The 16,334-nt window shown below is 43.0% G+C and overlaps 1 protein-coding gene across 1 annotated transcript in view; it reads right to left on the reverse strand.

The window, feature by feature from the left end:
* The window catches only part of dnah10 (dynein axonemal heavy chain 10), a gene marked incomplete at both ends in the record, with an annotated part of 54,496 nt that overhangs the window by 26,311 nt on the left and 11,851 nt on the right, over positions 1–16,334 (reverse strand). Inside the window, 27 exons of the mRNA XM_079513866.1 lie at positions 190–450; positions 566–718; positions 1,263–1,408; positions 1,528–1,647; positions 1,756–1,972; positions 2,173–2,304; positions 2,406–2,528; positions 3,004–3,139; positions 3,924–4,082; positions 4,191–4,309; positions 5,667–5,858; positions 6,859–7,005; positions 7,509–7,697; positions 7,846–7,998; positions 8,314–8,448; positions 8,910–9,093; positions 10,015–10,278; positions 11,069–11,292; positions 11,764–11,997; positions 12,114–12,236; positions 12,838–13,071; positions 13,218–13,374; positions 13,895–14,106; positions 14,262–14,440; positions 14,881–14,983; positions 15,850–15,966; positions 16,080–16,238. Coding sequence (XP_079369992.1) covers positions 190–450; positions 566–718; positions 1,263–1,408; positions 1,528–1,647; positions 1,756–1,972; positions 2,173–2,304; positions 2,406–2,528; positions 3,004–3,139; positions 3,924–4,082; positions 4,191–4,309; positions 5,667–5,858; positions 6,859–7,005; positions 7,509–7,697; positions 7,846–7,998; positions 8,314–8,448; positions 8,910–9,093; positions 10,015–10,278; positions 11,069–11,292; positions 11,764–11,997; positions 12,114–12,236; positions 12,838–13,071; positions 13,218–13,374; positions 13,895–14,106; positions 14,262–14,440; positions 14,881–14,983; positions 15,850–15,966; positions 16,080–16,238 — 4,572 coding nt within the window. The remainder of the gene's footprint in view (positions 1–189; positions 451–565; positions 719–1,262; positions 1,409–1,527; positions 1,648–1,755; positions 1,973–2,172; positions 2,305–2,405; positions 2,529–3,003; positions 3,140–3,923; positions 4,083–4,190; positions 4,310–5,666; positions 5,859–6,858; positions 7,006–7,508; positions 7,698–7,845; positions 7,999–8,313; positions 8,449–8,909; positions 9,094–10,014; positions 10,279–11,068; positions 11,293–11,763; positions 11,998–12,113; positions 12,237–12,837; positions 13,072–13,217; positions 13,375–13,894; positions 14,107–14,261; positions 14,441–14,880; positions 14,984–15,849; positions 15,967–16,079; positions 16,239–16,334) is intronic.

The raw sequence follows: 16,334 nt of genomic DNA on the forward strand, positions 1-16,334 counted from the left end.
AAGTGTTAAAAATAATTATGTGTAGTGGCCACACCCACCAGTTCATTAAGTATGCTTGGTTTTCAGGTGGGTGGTGATCCACCTGAACACCCACAGCTGTTGTTGTATGTCAATGTATGAAAGGGGGAGGGATTAGGGGAGGGGATGATATTGTGATGCCACTCACAATATTCATGTGTATTCACTCACTTCAGTGTGGCCTTTGATAATGGAGGCGTAGATACGGTGGAGGGACTCCTCCTCCGGGAAAGGGATGTTGAACACGCTGAAGAGGGAGATGAAGCGAGGATCCACCTCATTCCTGCCGCCTCCTGCTTTCCCCATGGCCGCTATGAAGCCCAGGTCTTTGAGGACCTTATAGTTGAGCTCCTTCTCTCTGTTGTACATGCCTCCTCGGTCCAACAGCAGCTTCAGCAGCGCAATAGGCTGCTGTGTGCCATACTCGTCCACCTAGAGCGTAACGTGGAACGTAAATAAGCTTGAGTTCGAGAATAGTTCCGGTGGAACATAATATGAACAAACATTCAAGCAATTGCAGGCTTGGTCAAAAGGGACCAGCGAATACCCGTGGCATGTTCAGGTCATCCATAAAGACCAGTAATCGCTTCCCCATTGGGGGGCCGTAAATCTCTTTGGTCCTTTTCTCCACATTGGCCTCCAGGTTCCTCTGCAGGTCCATGGAGGTGGTTCTCGATGAGAAGTTAATTGTCAGAGTTATCTGGAAATAGGGGGAAATGGTTAAAGTTGCAATCCATAACATATTTTGTGTGTGAACAAAAACGAAAACGAAATTTAGATCCCGTTGTTGGGTAGGATCACTCACTACTACTGGTTGACAAGTCTGAAGGTCAACATTCTATTTCTCAGGCCTCATACACACATATGAAACGAATGTTCTGTGTTCCGTCTGTGATTAATGGCTGCCACAATGCAATTCCAATGGGAGTCACATGGTTTGACCAAACATTTGTGTTTGATGGGGCAGCAATCAGCAATCAAACACAAATGTTTGGTCAAACCATGTGACTCCCATTAGAATTGCATTATGGCAGCCATTAATCACAGACGGAACACGGAACATTTGTTTGATACGTGTGTATGAGGCCTCAGCCAGCACACATGCAGTATAGATTTATTAGATTAGTAGTTAATTTGGGCACTTGTGCAGGGGACCCGGGTTTAATCTGACGTTTTAATGGATGTATCAAAACAACTGCCAGTAGTAGCCATTACATATATGAATGGTTAAACAGTAAACTCACAGTAGTGTCCACTTTCAGGTTCTTCAGGAAGTTCAGAGTGGTGGCGGTTTTCGACGTCCCAGACTCTCCCACCAGAACCACCGGTCTCTTTATCTTCACCATTTGTTCCAACATCCAGCTGGCTCTGGTAGTGTCCACGGTTGGGACTGGAAGGACAAGAACGAAGGGTTCAGGCAGTAAATACATTTAAAATCCAAGTCATTGTTTATTTTCTTATGTCGCAGTCAAAAAATCTTATGTCACGGTCAAAAAGGTTAAACTTTACCAAGAATTTCAATAAACTTTTTGTCAGGATCATGGACATATTTGGAGACCAGGGAACTCCAGGGAACCCATTTGTTCTTTGAACCATCAAAATGGAAATCATACAGAGTGGGCAGGTAACCTGTGTGGAGTCAGGACATATTTATCAATATTATCTGTATTACACCAATTAAATGCTCTGATAATCATCTTATATGTAATGTAATACCATTCTGTTTTTTTTTCTAACCTGGGATCTCTCCAGGCCCAGTGGTGGCTTTCTCATCGTTCCCCACAGTTAAGCAGGACCGTTTCTTGATGAAGTCATCAAACCTTTTCCTGCTGTTGTCCAACAAGGTAGCCCCTAGAGAGCAGTACAGAGCTTCCAGGAAGTAACACTCCAGGACCTCCGCGGTGTATACCTCAGCCACCAGCAGGGCATCCAGCATCATGGACAACTGCTTCACCTGAACACACCACCCACAAAGAACAGCATCATGGACAACTGCTTCACCTGAACACAGCACCCACAAAGAACAGCATCATGGACAACTGCTTCACCTGAACACACCACCCACAAAGAACCACCACGTCAACCAAAGCACTTTCTGCTGGATTGCAATACAACAGTGATTTGCAGCGTTTGAGAAGGACAGGATGAACCAACCATGTTCAGATCCGTCTGAGGGAGGATGGTCCTCAGTTTCTGTCCCTGCTTGCCGTCCACAACACCGTCCACTATCAAGCCAATGGCGCTGGGTACATATTTCTCAAACAGCATGTTCAGGTCTTGCTGCACCTGGAGAAGAACAAAGGCAGATGGAGTTGAGACATGCTTATAATTACACATTGTCACTAGAGAATCTTACATCAATACGTACAGTATTATGTTTCTCAAACCTTAAGTGGTCTGCCGCTAACCCATTTCTGCCAGTATGGGGCAAAGCGAAGATTTTTGGGGTCGACAAACACCATGCCACAGCGTGACACGGTGGCAGGAGAGGCATACTGCAGATCTCCAACCTGTTAAGTGTAAAACCATACAATCAGTGGTGTAAAGCAGAGGTTCCCAAGATTTTATGAACTGTCAGCTGGTCCGTGGTAATAGAAAGGTTGGGAACCTGCAATTACTAGTTACTTTGTAGATTTTGATTATTATTACAAAAAATGCGACACATTGTGAGCTTGTAGATCTGCTATTTTCAAAAGATTTGATACATTTGAAAACTTGAAATGGGACACTATGCATAGTTATAGTACTTTCTACTATTGGTACTGATTTCAATACTTTTATACTTTTACTCAAGTACATTTTGAATTCAAGACTTTTACATAAAAGTAGTTCTACATTGCAGTATTGATAATTTTACAAAAAACATACTTATATAATACATACTTTTAAGTAAAACATTTGAGTACTTTTTCCACCACTGCATATACAATGAGAACTGCACAACGCTGCATACAGGAACGGAGAACTGTGGAAATTCCAACCAACCTCAAAGAGCAGAGCACAGTGTCCCTGTAAACGGATCCTCTCTCCGTTGGCCAGGGTGAGCAGCTTGTTGTCGTCCATCACAGAATTCATGTTCTCTACCCACAGTGCATCCACGTCCCCATCAAACAGGATGTACCTGAGGATTGAAATGTATATAGGCTACCTTTACGCAAGATTTATGAGAGTTAATTTACGATACGATACAACTTTATTGTCAGCTTACACTGAAATTTGCTTTGCGTCCATGATGTCACCGTTCAAGAAACAGACAAGACATAGAAGTACATTACAAAATGGTAGACATTACAGGACAAAAATCACAGAAACAATCAGGAAACGAGAACATATCCACTGGTTTAGCGATTTTGGTTTGACAGACTGATGTACAAATTAGTTCTTTAGTCTGTTTTTCTTAAATGTGGGGACTCTAAACCGCCTCATGGAGGGCAACAGTTGATGGCAACATTTTGAGATTCCCCCATGTGTATGTGATACACACTAAAAGTATATATCCATATTTTTGTGATCAACACATTTTGTTGATCACCAGTAGGAGCACTGCCAGTAGGAGGCAGTGTGAGGCAGTATGTATGTGGTATTTCTTCCTCATTTCCAATGAGAGCAGCATCATGTTAATTTAGTCTCATCTGTCTTCCACTTTTAGGAGACATTACAACTGTAGACACTATTCACCTGTTTCCTAGTGTGTTTTCCACTTCCTGTCGATTTCATTGGATATCATTGGTCATCTGACCAGTTTCATTGGATTTAATTGGATCAAATCGACAGGAAGTGGAAAACACACAGCCTAGGAAACAGGTGAATAGTGCCCAGCGCCCGGGACGTGTTGCATAAATATCATGCCACATCGTATGGTGAAATATCAGGAGCGATTTCTTGAAAATCAATTTTTTTTGTACCTCCTCTCTTTTTTGTCTGTGGGCTTGTTGATGTCGCGGAAGATGTTGGACAGGATGCCGTCGGTCCAGTCTCGAGTGTCAGGATCCAGGATGCCGTACAGCTCGATGACACTCATGGCCTTAGGGTTCAGGCAGTACACCTTAGTCTGCAAGCCTAATCTGTTGCGTGTGGACATGACAAGATACAGCATTATACCACAGTGAGAGAGCTACTCCACAAAATCGAGATCACTGAATGAATGTCAAACTGTGCACAGCAGAACTAACTTGGACTGGGCCTGACATAATGTGCTGATCACGACAGATTTCCCTCCTCCGGTAGGACCCACCACCATGGTAGTGTGTCTGGTCATCATGGTCTCATACATCTGCACCACTTTATCCACCTGAAAGCACACAAAGTATGGTCACCATGGTCTCTTTATACATCTGTACCCCTACAGTGCAGCTCAAACGGTCACAGACATCAGTACATTAAAACAATTTAGATCTGAGATCAGATTCTAAAAATGTCTTCTACATCCTGACAGTTTTCTGAAAAAGCTATGTTTCTATGTCAGTGGTTCTTCGATTTTTCAAAAATAGCAGACCTACAAGCTCGTAGCGCGCCACTCGGTGGCGCGCTATGAGCTTGTAGATCTGCTATTTTTCAATAGCTAAAGGGGTTCCCGCCCAAAATGGGTTAAAACAATTTATGACTAAAAAAAATACTGTCCTTTTATGTTCACTCTTTAATGTTTTCTGTTAAATGGATCCCTAGTTTATAAACCAAATACTGTATGTCTTAATACATTATAATTTCCCTCTATAACTATTTTATTTGAATTAAAACCACTTTAAATATTTTTCTTAGTTAGCACATGGATTCCATATTCCATACATAGGGCTGTACCACACATGGACATAAGTATGACATCATCAACTTGCAACGGGAGTATATTCGTCTATTCGTATATTTTAATAAATCCCCCTGTCCTGGCCCTGATGTTGTATTGTTGTACTGATAACTGCTTTGTGTGTGTTTGTATTGTATTGTATTGTATTGTATTGTATTGTATTGTATTGTATTGTATTGTATTGTATTGTATTGTATTGTATTGTATTGTATTTCATGATTGTTATAAATAAAGATTTAAAAAATGATTCTGCAAGTGCCTTCTAAATCAGTAGTTCTCACACTTTCAAGATTAAAAGAAAATCAAAAATAGCAGATGTACAAGCTCGACACGCTGTGAGCTTGTATATCTGCTATTTTTTGAATAGCCAACTCTAAAATCTAAAATGACATATATGTTTTCCCAGTTTTACTGGGTTAAAGGAGCATTCAGTGATTTGGGTGATTTGGAAAACCACCCAGTCCGCCCCGGTAACAAAATGTGCACATGCACCCCTCTACAGTGGGGGGAAGTGCAACAGGCCAACAGCATGTGCACCAAGGCCCGCCCCCACTCGATCATGATTGGAGGAAGGCCCCTCTCATCCTGATTGGATGAAGGCTTTGCCACCCGCCACCAAAACTGAAACTAGGGTTTTTTGACCCCAGGGGCTCACTGGGGACAGGGAGGAACTCCTTATATGGTCAGCACACTCTATAGTAGGGAGGATTATCCAGAAAAAAAGAAAAAATAAGTGATATTTGAATTAAGTCAAATCACTGAATATACCTTTAAGTTCAAATATATATATTTTAGTATTTAGATGAAGCCTTTATGAATATGAATAAACTTATTTCACACAGAATACCTGATCAGACAGCAGGGTGTACTTCTTCTCCTGGAAGCTGTGCTCTACAGCATCATTGAACTTGGGGTAGCGAACACGGGGACAGTCCAGCCCAGGGAACAGGTCTGTGATCAGCCCCAGAAACAGAGGCACGTCCTCAAACACAAACTTTGGCAGGTTCATGTCTCGTAGGGCACGCATGAGCACCACGTCCTGACAGGGAAGGGGGGAAATGACAGGGACAGAGAGTGAAAATAGAACTTGAGATATTAAAACACTTGCTGAATAGAAGAAAACGTAGGACTTACAGTATGACCTTTAACAAAACCAAGAGCGATTTGTTCATGCAATGTCTTTATTTTCCCTTGCATATCAAGGAGAAAGAAGGAACACCCGCACACCGCCACTTGCCAGGTTCAAGAGCATTTATTTTTAAAGAGCAACGTTTCGGTCTTGTGACCTTCCTCAGGCCCTTGCATATCAACAAAGAGATTTCAATGAAATAAATTGTGACTTTTTTTTTTAGAACCAAAGTCGATTTTCTAGCAGAATAACTAAAGCATTAAAGGACCACTTCACCGCACAATTTATTTCTACTCAATCTGTGTCTCATAGGAGGGCTGTGGGCAGTTTAGAAACCGTCCTCCAGTGACATCATCATTAGGCAGATTTTCTTTTAAACAAGATTTTTTTTAGAAAAAAGTTTAGATTTTCATTATCGTGAGAACGATGGCTACCATTTTCGCATTGCAACTTTTCAGGACTAGAAAGCCTGCAGTTTCTATTAGCTTGTATTCCCCATCGATGGTGTCACTGGAGGACGGTTTCTGAACTGCCCACAGCCCTCCTATGAGACACAGACAGAGTAGAAAAAAATTGCGCCATTTTTTCATGATTATTAGTGAGGACCTATTATATGAAGATAGGTTGAAAAGTGGTGAAGTGGTCCTTTAAGTCATTTTAAATTGTCTTTTGCAGTAATGTTTGCATACTGCAACCACAGAGACAGGGCCATAGGACACTAGTAATGTCACATCTACAAACTTGAGTAATAATCTGTCAGTTATAGAATTAGACCAAGTGACTCGCTCTTCAGCCATAGCAAAGTTTGTGTTGTATATTCATGTTGCTCTTGATGTGTAACGACCAATAGAACAAGCCAAAAAGAAACACATTTTCCTTTGTCGGGACAGTTTATTTTTATTTCCTTTACCTCATTGAGGTCTGGTGAACCTCTCTTCAGTTCTCCTGCCATCACCAACACAGATTTGAGGGCTCGCAGGCCGAAGTCATAATGTGACTGCTTGGACAGTTGCCCACGCGCCAGTTTATACAGCACTGTCATCTTCTTTGCTAGATTCTGCATTAAACAACAAGTCAGATTAGTTACTGAATCTGTGACTGCCAAAACGTAGGTGTGTGTGTGCGTGCGTGCGTGCGTGCGTGCGTGCGTGCGTGCGTGCGTGAGTGCGTGCGTGCGTGCGTGCGTGCGTGCGTGCGTGCGTGCGTGCGTGCGTGCGTGCGTGCGTGCGTGCGTGCGTGCATAAAAATACACACTAGTAGTGAGTAACGGTACATTTAACATAACTTTGATCTAAGCAAATACAGTATATCATGCCTATGACACGCTGGGTGTCAGCAGATACAAACAATCAGCAGATGAAACATAATTATTTTGCAGAACTGCAAGCATATGAACATAATAAATAAAGAATATATATATACAATACATTATCGGCACTATTAATTATGTTATTGGATTTATCGGGATGATGTCATAATTCCTGATATTGGGCCGATAATTATCGGGTTGATAATTATCGCTCATCCCTATAGCATGAGTGCATGAGTGCGTGCGTTCACCTTGGCCATGAGGAAGCCTTCGGAGAAGAGCATGATCTCACAGATCTGCTGCAGGTCAGGAACAATGACGACCACCGGTCTGAAGAGAGCTTTGACTGACTCTGGCAGCTCAGTGCGCCCAGCGTACCCTGGGTTCATCGTGATGAAGATCCCCATGCGGTCGTCCATACTGATCTCCTGGCCCTCAAACTGAAACACGCGAGAGGTAGGATCAGGTCGGGGTTTTGAGCAATGGAAAAAACAAGCCTTTCACGTGAATAAGTCTTGTGCCTTTTGCAGATAAGGCTCAAACTGAATGACTGGGTAATATCCACTGTATCATTTGGATTTGACTTACGCGGAACCTTTTGAGGTGTCTAATAAGAGCATTGCGGATAGTCTGTATCTGGGAGGAGATGACAGACAGCACTGACGCATCGATACGATTGAACTCATCAAAGCAGCCCCAGGCTCCACACTGGGCGAGACCAGAGAAGATCTTCCCTACCGCCTACACACACACACACACAGGACAGGAACAAGATAAAAGGTGTTGAATTAACCCATTTTGGGCGGGAACCCCTTTTGGTGTTAGCATTATGTTATGCTTTAGCTATTGAAAAATAGCAGATCTACAAGCTCATAGCGCGCCACCAAGTGGCGCGCTACGAGCTTGTAGGTCTGCTATTTTTGAAAAATCGAAGAACATAGCTTTTTCAGAAAACTGTCAGGATGTAGAACACATTTTTAGAATCTGATCTCAGGTCAAAACGCAGGAGAACAGTAGATATGTGTTAGTTCTTGGTCGGGGTCAGAGGTCTCTCACCATGTAGTCCATGCCCTCTCCACAGTTGGTCACCACACAGAGGAGGCCCAAAGCCTTGGCCAGGTCTTTAGTGGATTCCGTCTTTCCTGTACCGGCCGGTCCAGCGGGCGCTCCACCCAGGTACATGGAAAGGGCCTGAGTAAATGAATCATAATTTGAAATGTGTATTTGCCGGTATGTGCACATAAACAGAAGTAAACAGAAAGATCCGTTGTACAAAAGGATTATAAACACTGCCAGTGCAGTTAGACAATAGGAGAACACTGCCAGTGCGTTCAGACAATAGAAGAACAAGTGCATAGACGAAAGAACATTGTTACATACAGTATAGTTGACATACTTACAGCAGACATAATTCACATAAATCATGTCTGCTATGGATAAAGTAAACAACGCCTCCTCCAAATTGAGTGGTTTGCCTTCCTACAATGGCTGATACTGAGCAGTACTTTGGCCCTCCTTTTGGAGAGGCCGGCCATTTTGTAGGCCCCTCACAACCAACTTGTACACACACACACACACACACACACACACACACACACACACACACACACACACACACACACACACACACACACACACACACACACACAGACCTGTGTGAGTGTGAGGTAGATGCGGTCCGTAAGGGGGGTGATAACCAGACGACCGTTCAGCCCCATGTACTCGTAGCCGTAGGAGAAGGCAGCGCTGCACTGGCGCACAAACAGATCATCGGGCTCCCGGTCCCAGTAGAACCTCAGCTGGCTCTGCCACTCAAACCCACGGGCGTCCATAATGCTGGAGAAAAGGAGAGGTGAAAGGACCATACCAGTTGATGTGTTGAGCCCGTAAGGGTCCATTTGGTTTAAGAAAAACTTCTACATTCTCTCTAAATGTGTAGACTTCTTGTAAATTAAGTAATGCAACTAAAGCGACTAAAGACCTGGCCAAAAACCTGACTAAAAAACAAATGGACCCTTACCCATTTGGTTTCATTTTACGCTCTCAAGAGTTAAAGATCTATAAGGGTCCATTTGGTTACCAACTGTCCATCATTTAACTGGGGACCACCTGGAACCCCCTCAAGGACCACTGGTGGTCCCCGAATCACTGGTTTAGACTACAAAAGTATCTACTCACAGTTTCATAAACATAGTCCATTTTACCATTAACCACATAAACCCTCTATTATTAGTAAAAACAAAAAGACCTGAGTTGCAACTGAAATTGGTACGCCCTTTTTCTTTCACAGTACCAAAGTATAACCACCATAGTCAGTTAGTCATCATAGTCATACCAACTTTGATGATGGAGAGACTGTATTATATTTGCTGGCCGTGACAGTGGCCAGACCTTCAATGATCTGTGGAAATTCAATCCAGAGGCCTTCTCCTGGAAGAGGGGGGAAAGGCCTGTGTTGTTCAGGGATGGCTGGTATGTGCTGTTGCATGATGCGATACACCATTATCATGCTCTTTGGAGGGTATAAAACCTCCAATGACCTGACCTGTACGTCTTAGCCTCTGCCAGGCCAGGTTGCCTACTGGTTGATATAGCAGCAAACGTGTGTTGTGAAGAAGACACCATGACAGAAAATCTAGTCTTGAACAAATGGCCACGGTCTACGTACATATTATGCAGGGAGTTCCGTCGTGATCCAAGGACAATTGAAGTTGCAAACAGAACAATGGAGTAAGTGAGCTTGACGATGATGCTCACCTGTCAAAGCTGTCCACGATGTCTCGGGCGTGGACGTCAATGATGAGGGCGGTGTTGATCTTCCGCCTGTCGTTCTTCGTCATGGGCAGCACGATGCGTGTCACCAGCTCGTCGATCTGCCGGTGCATTTTTGTGGCGTAGTTCTTCAGGACCTGCTTGTCTCCCTTCTTCAGCTTGTCGAAGACATCCTCCACCTCCCAGGTCCACCACACCTGGCTCCCGGCCAGCACCACCATGCCCTGGTACTGTGTCATCCAGTCAACCCTGAGAGACACGCCCCCGCCGGGAGGATTATTACAACCTTGTACGACGGTGTTTCCCAAACAGTGGGTCGAGTCGCAAGTTAACGTTCCATTACTTTTTGCTTTTTTCCTACAAAAACAAATTCAAACATTTTTCGAAATAATTTCATGAATAAATTGAAATACGGTAGTATCAAAGACATTCCATAAAAAAATAATTAAAACAAGTTGTGAAAATAGCCAATCTACAAGCTCAAAACGTACCACAATGTGACACGTTGTGAACTTTTAGAATAGATCATATATTTTCACTAGTTTGAGTCCTGGGGAGTAGTAGTGGGTTTGGTCTGCAACCTCATGATAGATATGTATCACGATACAGAGGCCACGATACGATATATATACGATATTATATGTTGATTCAAAATAATGACTATGTATTTACTACAAGAGCTCTTCTTTCTAATTCTGTAGCAAAGGCAAAGCCTTTAAATATTGGACAAATACAATAAAACATTTTCAGGCCCACAGAGATCTTAACAAAAAAAAGACACTTTGTGGCTTTATTGTGCATTGCACCTATACCATTTTATGTCAAAACTGCATTGCCCACACAATCGATATAGCAGGCAGCCTCTGTACTCTGTATCGATTCACATATCGTCTGGACACGCACACACACACACACACACACACACACACACACACACACACACACACACACACACACACACACACACACACACACACACACACACACACACACACACACACACACACACACACACACACACACACACACACACACACACCTGCTCCTTTTGTCGCAGTAGTAGAAGATAGCTTCCTTGGTGATGAGTCGATTGGTCCTCCTCATCTCCAATAACACTCCAGTCATCCATTCCTCCACTCTGCCCTCAACTGGAACAGGCTTTTTAAAGTCCATCACCTCGCCTTCTGCAGACACAAGGGCGCCAGCCACAGTCTCTCCACTGCTCCCAACGTCAAACCTCAGAGACGCAATGTTGTCGTACATCTGTGAGTGAGGAATAAGACGTTTGCAAATTCGCAATTTGCATTTCATGTCCGTTCCTTCTAGAGGTGCTCCAATCAGGTTTTTTGGGACCGAACCTGATTGTTTTTCTCACGATCGGCCAATAACGATACCGATCTTGGGCTTAAGGGGAAAGTTTTAATATTTCCAAAATGATTATGTCGAAACCCACGTCAAAACTGTTCCTGTGTGTGTGGGGGAAGAAGGGGAGAATGTTTAGGCCTGTCACAAATATGCAAAACGATATTATACTATACAGTATATCTGATTGACTTTTATACCACTTAAATGGTAAAAACAAAAAAAAGATCGGTTTCTCCAGATCACTGATCGAGTCATTTGGAGTGAATATCGGCCGATCACTGATCGGTGGCCGATCGATCAGAGCACCTCTAGTTCCTTCTGGGAAGGATAATGAATTGCATGTGTCTTTCTGAACAGTTGGCCTGATACCTTAATCATGTGCTCCTGGACACAGGCAGGGTCACTGCTACCCAGGATGCTGAGCAGCTCGTCGTCAGAGATGAAGAAGAAGCGAGGGAAGGCGTTGCGTTTTGAATCCAGGTAGTCGTTGAGGCTCTTCTGGCACCTCTCCAGACCGTCACTCAGGCCCTGCAGGTCTGTCAGCCGGTTGGGAACCAGGCAACAGCGCTTAATGCCCGGATCCTTCACCGTGTCATTCATTAGCTACAACAGGAAAGACAAAAAAAGGACATTATAGATTGTGCGCCTGCATGCCGCGACGTTGTCTCGATGCAGTTGTTTTGCCCTCATCGTGTGAAGATAACGTGGGCTGCGCTCACTTTTTTAAACAATCTGTCAATGTCGTCAAACTTCTCGGCTTCACCCGGTAACTGAGAACGGATATCACCACCGATGAAGATGCTTTCCAGGTACATCCATTTACGCTGCACCAGCATCCACACCTGTGAGGAAATAAATAGAAAAGAGTAGATATTGATAAGAGTAATGTGGTACGTGAGCTAAGCAATATTTTTAAGGTTAAAATAAAGAAGGATCCGGGAGCTTTCATCTCGGGTCTCCCTTCAAAAGAGATGAATTTGACAGCTTCACAATTTAAGTTACTTGATAAAGTTGTGGGTAGGCTACACACTGCTAGATCATTTCCACACCGAAATCTCTCGGATGCCTCTAAAAGGTTGCCGAATGCCCTACCAACTGAAATAAAAAGACAAACTGATCTTAAAATATGTAATGAAAAGGTGTTTAACCGTAATTTGGGAATGTTATTGTTTTTGTACTTGCGATTAGAGCTTCTTGCATGTCCTTTTTGTAAATGAATTGCTTTTATTGGATATATAGAAAGGCCTAACAAGGGACTCCTGTCGCAAATTAGCCGCGGCTATAAACCCCATTATATATACACACAATGCGGTGTAATAACTTTTTTTTATTGTCCCTGTTAAGTAAACGTCTAATAATAAATAAATATATTAATAAATAAATATATAAAATGTAAAAAAGGTAAGAGTTAGATGCGTAATAAATGTTCCAGCCATGACTGACCTCTATGACCTCACTGATGAGGGACAGGCTTTTCTCCCACTGCTGGACGGTGTCCAGGAAGGGCCCTATGAAGCGGCTGCCCGCCATGCTCTGGAGGCTCATGGCGTTGTCGTCCAGGCCCTGCAGGATGTCATCCACGGCCCCCAGGATGGAGCCTCGCTCCTGGGAGCCTTTAAAGTAGCGCTGCACGTTGAACTTCATCTTTTCCCAGGTCTCCACCACTTCCTTTACTCCCTGCGCACGCACACGCACACGCACACAGTGTACATTCACTTTCTGAGCAGCATTTTGCCACAAGCATGTATTTATTGCTTCAGTCATGCTTGGATACAACATTGCATAAAGTTGGAAGAAGACATAATAACAAAACCAGTATTCACCTTCTCAATACTGAGCTCTTTGACAGCGGACGTGACAATGTCACCTATGATGGTGGCATGCTTGTGTAGCTCCATAGCAAACATATTGTCCAGAGTGAAGGTGTCGGGGTTTATCTCAAAGCTAGTGCTGGTCCTCTGCATCAGTTCGCTCCAGTGTCTGTGACGAAATAAATTACACCACACCACACATTTCAGAGCAGATACCCCATATGTGACACATCCTATCATAATGCCTTTTAGTGTTCCATTTGCTGTTTTGAGGGCTTATTGGTTCTAGAGCACTTCTTCCGAAACACTGATTCGGGACCCATTTGTGGGTCGCTTACTTTTTTGTTTCCCACAGTTTGTTTTTAATTATTATTATAATTTAAAAACATTTTCAAAAAACACCCCCCCCCCCCCCCAAAAAAAAAGCAAAATGATTCATGATTTCAAAACAAATTTTTTTTTTTTCCAGTAATTTCATGAAGAAATGAAATAAAAATCAAAGAAATTCCATAAATTAGAAAACAAATTTAAAAAGTAGTGAAAATAGTGGTTCTACAAGCTCATAACGTGACATGAAGCGACGCGTTGTGAGCTTGTAGATCTACTATTTTCACTAGTTTGGCTCGCAGGCTCATTTCTTTTTTGGGAGTTGAGCTAAAAGGTTTGGGAACCACTGTTCTACAGTATACCTGTCTCTGAGGGCTTCGTTCTTCAAGTCCAGCAGCAGAGGGAGGGACTCTTTGAACTCTTTCATGTGTCCCTCTAGGAAGAAGGCGCCTGGCAGCGCTCGGACATCTTTCGGCACCTTCCTCAGGTTTCTGATGAAAGTCTCGACGCCTTCTTGCAGCAGCTCAATGTTTAGGTTCACCCACAGTGTCTGAGACCACTCCGCCTTGGCAGCCTGAGCAACAGACAGAGCCTCAAAAATAAAATGCACGAACGCACACGCACGCACGCACGCACACGCACGCACGCACGCACGCACGCACCCACACACGCACGCACGCACGCAAACAGCCATTATTAACCTTCATGAGACAGTCAACCAACTCTGACCTTCTGAGCATTGTGGATCTCATAAATCAGCCGCAGGCCCTTCATTTCATGCTGTACTTTGAGAAGCTCTGGGTACATGGTGATGGACAGGTCAAACAGCTTCTCGGCGTTGGCCAGCTCTTGCCGTAAAGACTCCATTTTAACAAGCTCAGGCTCATATGTATCCATGACCAGCGCACCTACAAAAAGAAAATAAGAAGCATAAACATAATCTCCTATTTCAAAAACAATATTGGCGTAAAGTAACTAAGTACATTTGTACTTTACTTGGGTATTTCCAATTTCCAATACTTTTACTTCTACTCCACTACAACTCAGGAAAATATAGTACTTTTGCTCCACTACATGTATTTGACAGCTTTAGTTACTAGTTACTTTGTAAATGTGGATTATTACAAAACATACAGTAACCACTTCAGCTCTATTTTGGCCATTCGAAAATAGCCGATCTGCTATTTTGACTTTTACTCAAGTATACATTTCGAATTCCAGACTTTTACTTGTAACAGAGTATTTTTACACTGAGTATTACTTAAGTACAAAATGTGAGTACTTTTTCCACCACTGTTCAAAAGTGAGACTTAACAGTACAGTGACATATATTTCGGTCGTGCAGTACCTTTCTCTAAATCGTCTCCAACAGCTCCAGGTCCGTGCATGTTGAAGCTTTCTGTGAAGATGTACAGCTCCTGTTTGAACTCCTCGATCTGTTCCTTAGTTATCTGTGTGTGGACATTATGGCAGCGGATGTTTTTCAGAGATGTCCTGAATATGATCTTACAGGGAGATGTACAGTAGACGTGGCAGCATATTGTTATAGTGCTCAATTCCTTTAAATTACAATGACAGTTTTCTGAAAAAGCTATGTTTCTATGTCAGTCGTTCTTCGATTTTTCAAAAATAGCAGACCTACAAGCTCGTAGCGCGCCACTCGGTGGCGCGCTATGAGCTTGTAGATCTGCTATTTTTCAATAGCTAAAGCATAACATAATGCTAACACCAAAAGGGGTTCCCGCCCAAAATGGGTTAAGGAACTCACCGCACATTACACCTTACAAAAATAGTAGCCTGGGTTCAATACGATTTCCAGGTTTCTGATCCGGTCGGAGCGGAAATAATCCATCATCACGTGACTGGAATCAGTGACCGGAACCACGGGCAGTGGGCACATGCATCACCAAAATAATTCCCGTAGTTTAAAACCTTGTTTAGTTTGGTATAATCTTTTTTTTTTTGTATAATAATCGTGTGGTATGTCCATTTTCTATTCTAACTCGTAGCGCAACTAACAAGACTAAACTAATAGATTTGCATTATGTGGGGAACAAAAACAATGCGACCAACAACCGGAACCAACTACCGGAACCACCGTTTTTTATTTTATATTTTTTCTAAACCGGACCACATCTCTAGTTTTAGAACAAATACCAGGCTTTCCTCCGAGGTGGAAAGTCTGGTGACGTGAGGTTACTAAAATAGTATTACTGTTGAGCTTTGAAGTAATAGGAACCTCCAGGACTTTTATGACCTGATGCTTTTCTAGTTACTTTTCTGCAGTTCTTCAGGGTGACAGGTTAAGCTTTCTCACCTCTGTGAAGGTTTTCTTGACCTGCCCCAGACGTCTATCTACTTGTCTGGACTCTGAAAACAGGTCATCCCACAACTTGCCAATGGTTGCCACCAGTTCCAGTTCTTCCTCTTTGGCCTATACACAAACAATGCAAAATATTAAGATATTTCCACACAAAACAGTATTAACTTGCTTTTCTATGGAGAATGGTCAGATTCTTACAGAAACTGCTACCGATATGGCATTACCTCCAATTTGTACATGGCTAGGGTCCTGTAACGCTCCTGGACATCAGTGAACCTCAACTCCACAGCCAGAGACATGTCCCTGATGTCTGAGATAGTGCCTAGGACAAACTTCAAGTCCTCAAGTGTGTCCGGGCTCCGCTTTAGATTCTCAGAAAGATGCTGTTTACAAAAAAACACAAATAAGGGTAGAATAGGCTCACATGAAACAAAATCTACAGTAGGCTTCAACAAAAACTCAAATACCATACAGTTTAG

This window comes from Electrona antarctica (assembly GCF_951216825.1).
Source record: "Electrona antarctica genome assembly, chromosome: 11".
NCBI classification, from domain to species: Eukaryota; Metazoa; Chordata; class Actinopteri; order Myctophiformes; family Myctophidae; genus Electrona; species Electrona antarctica.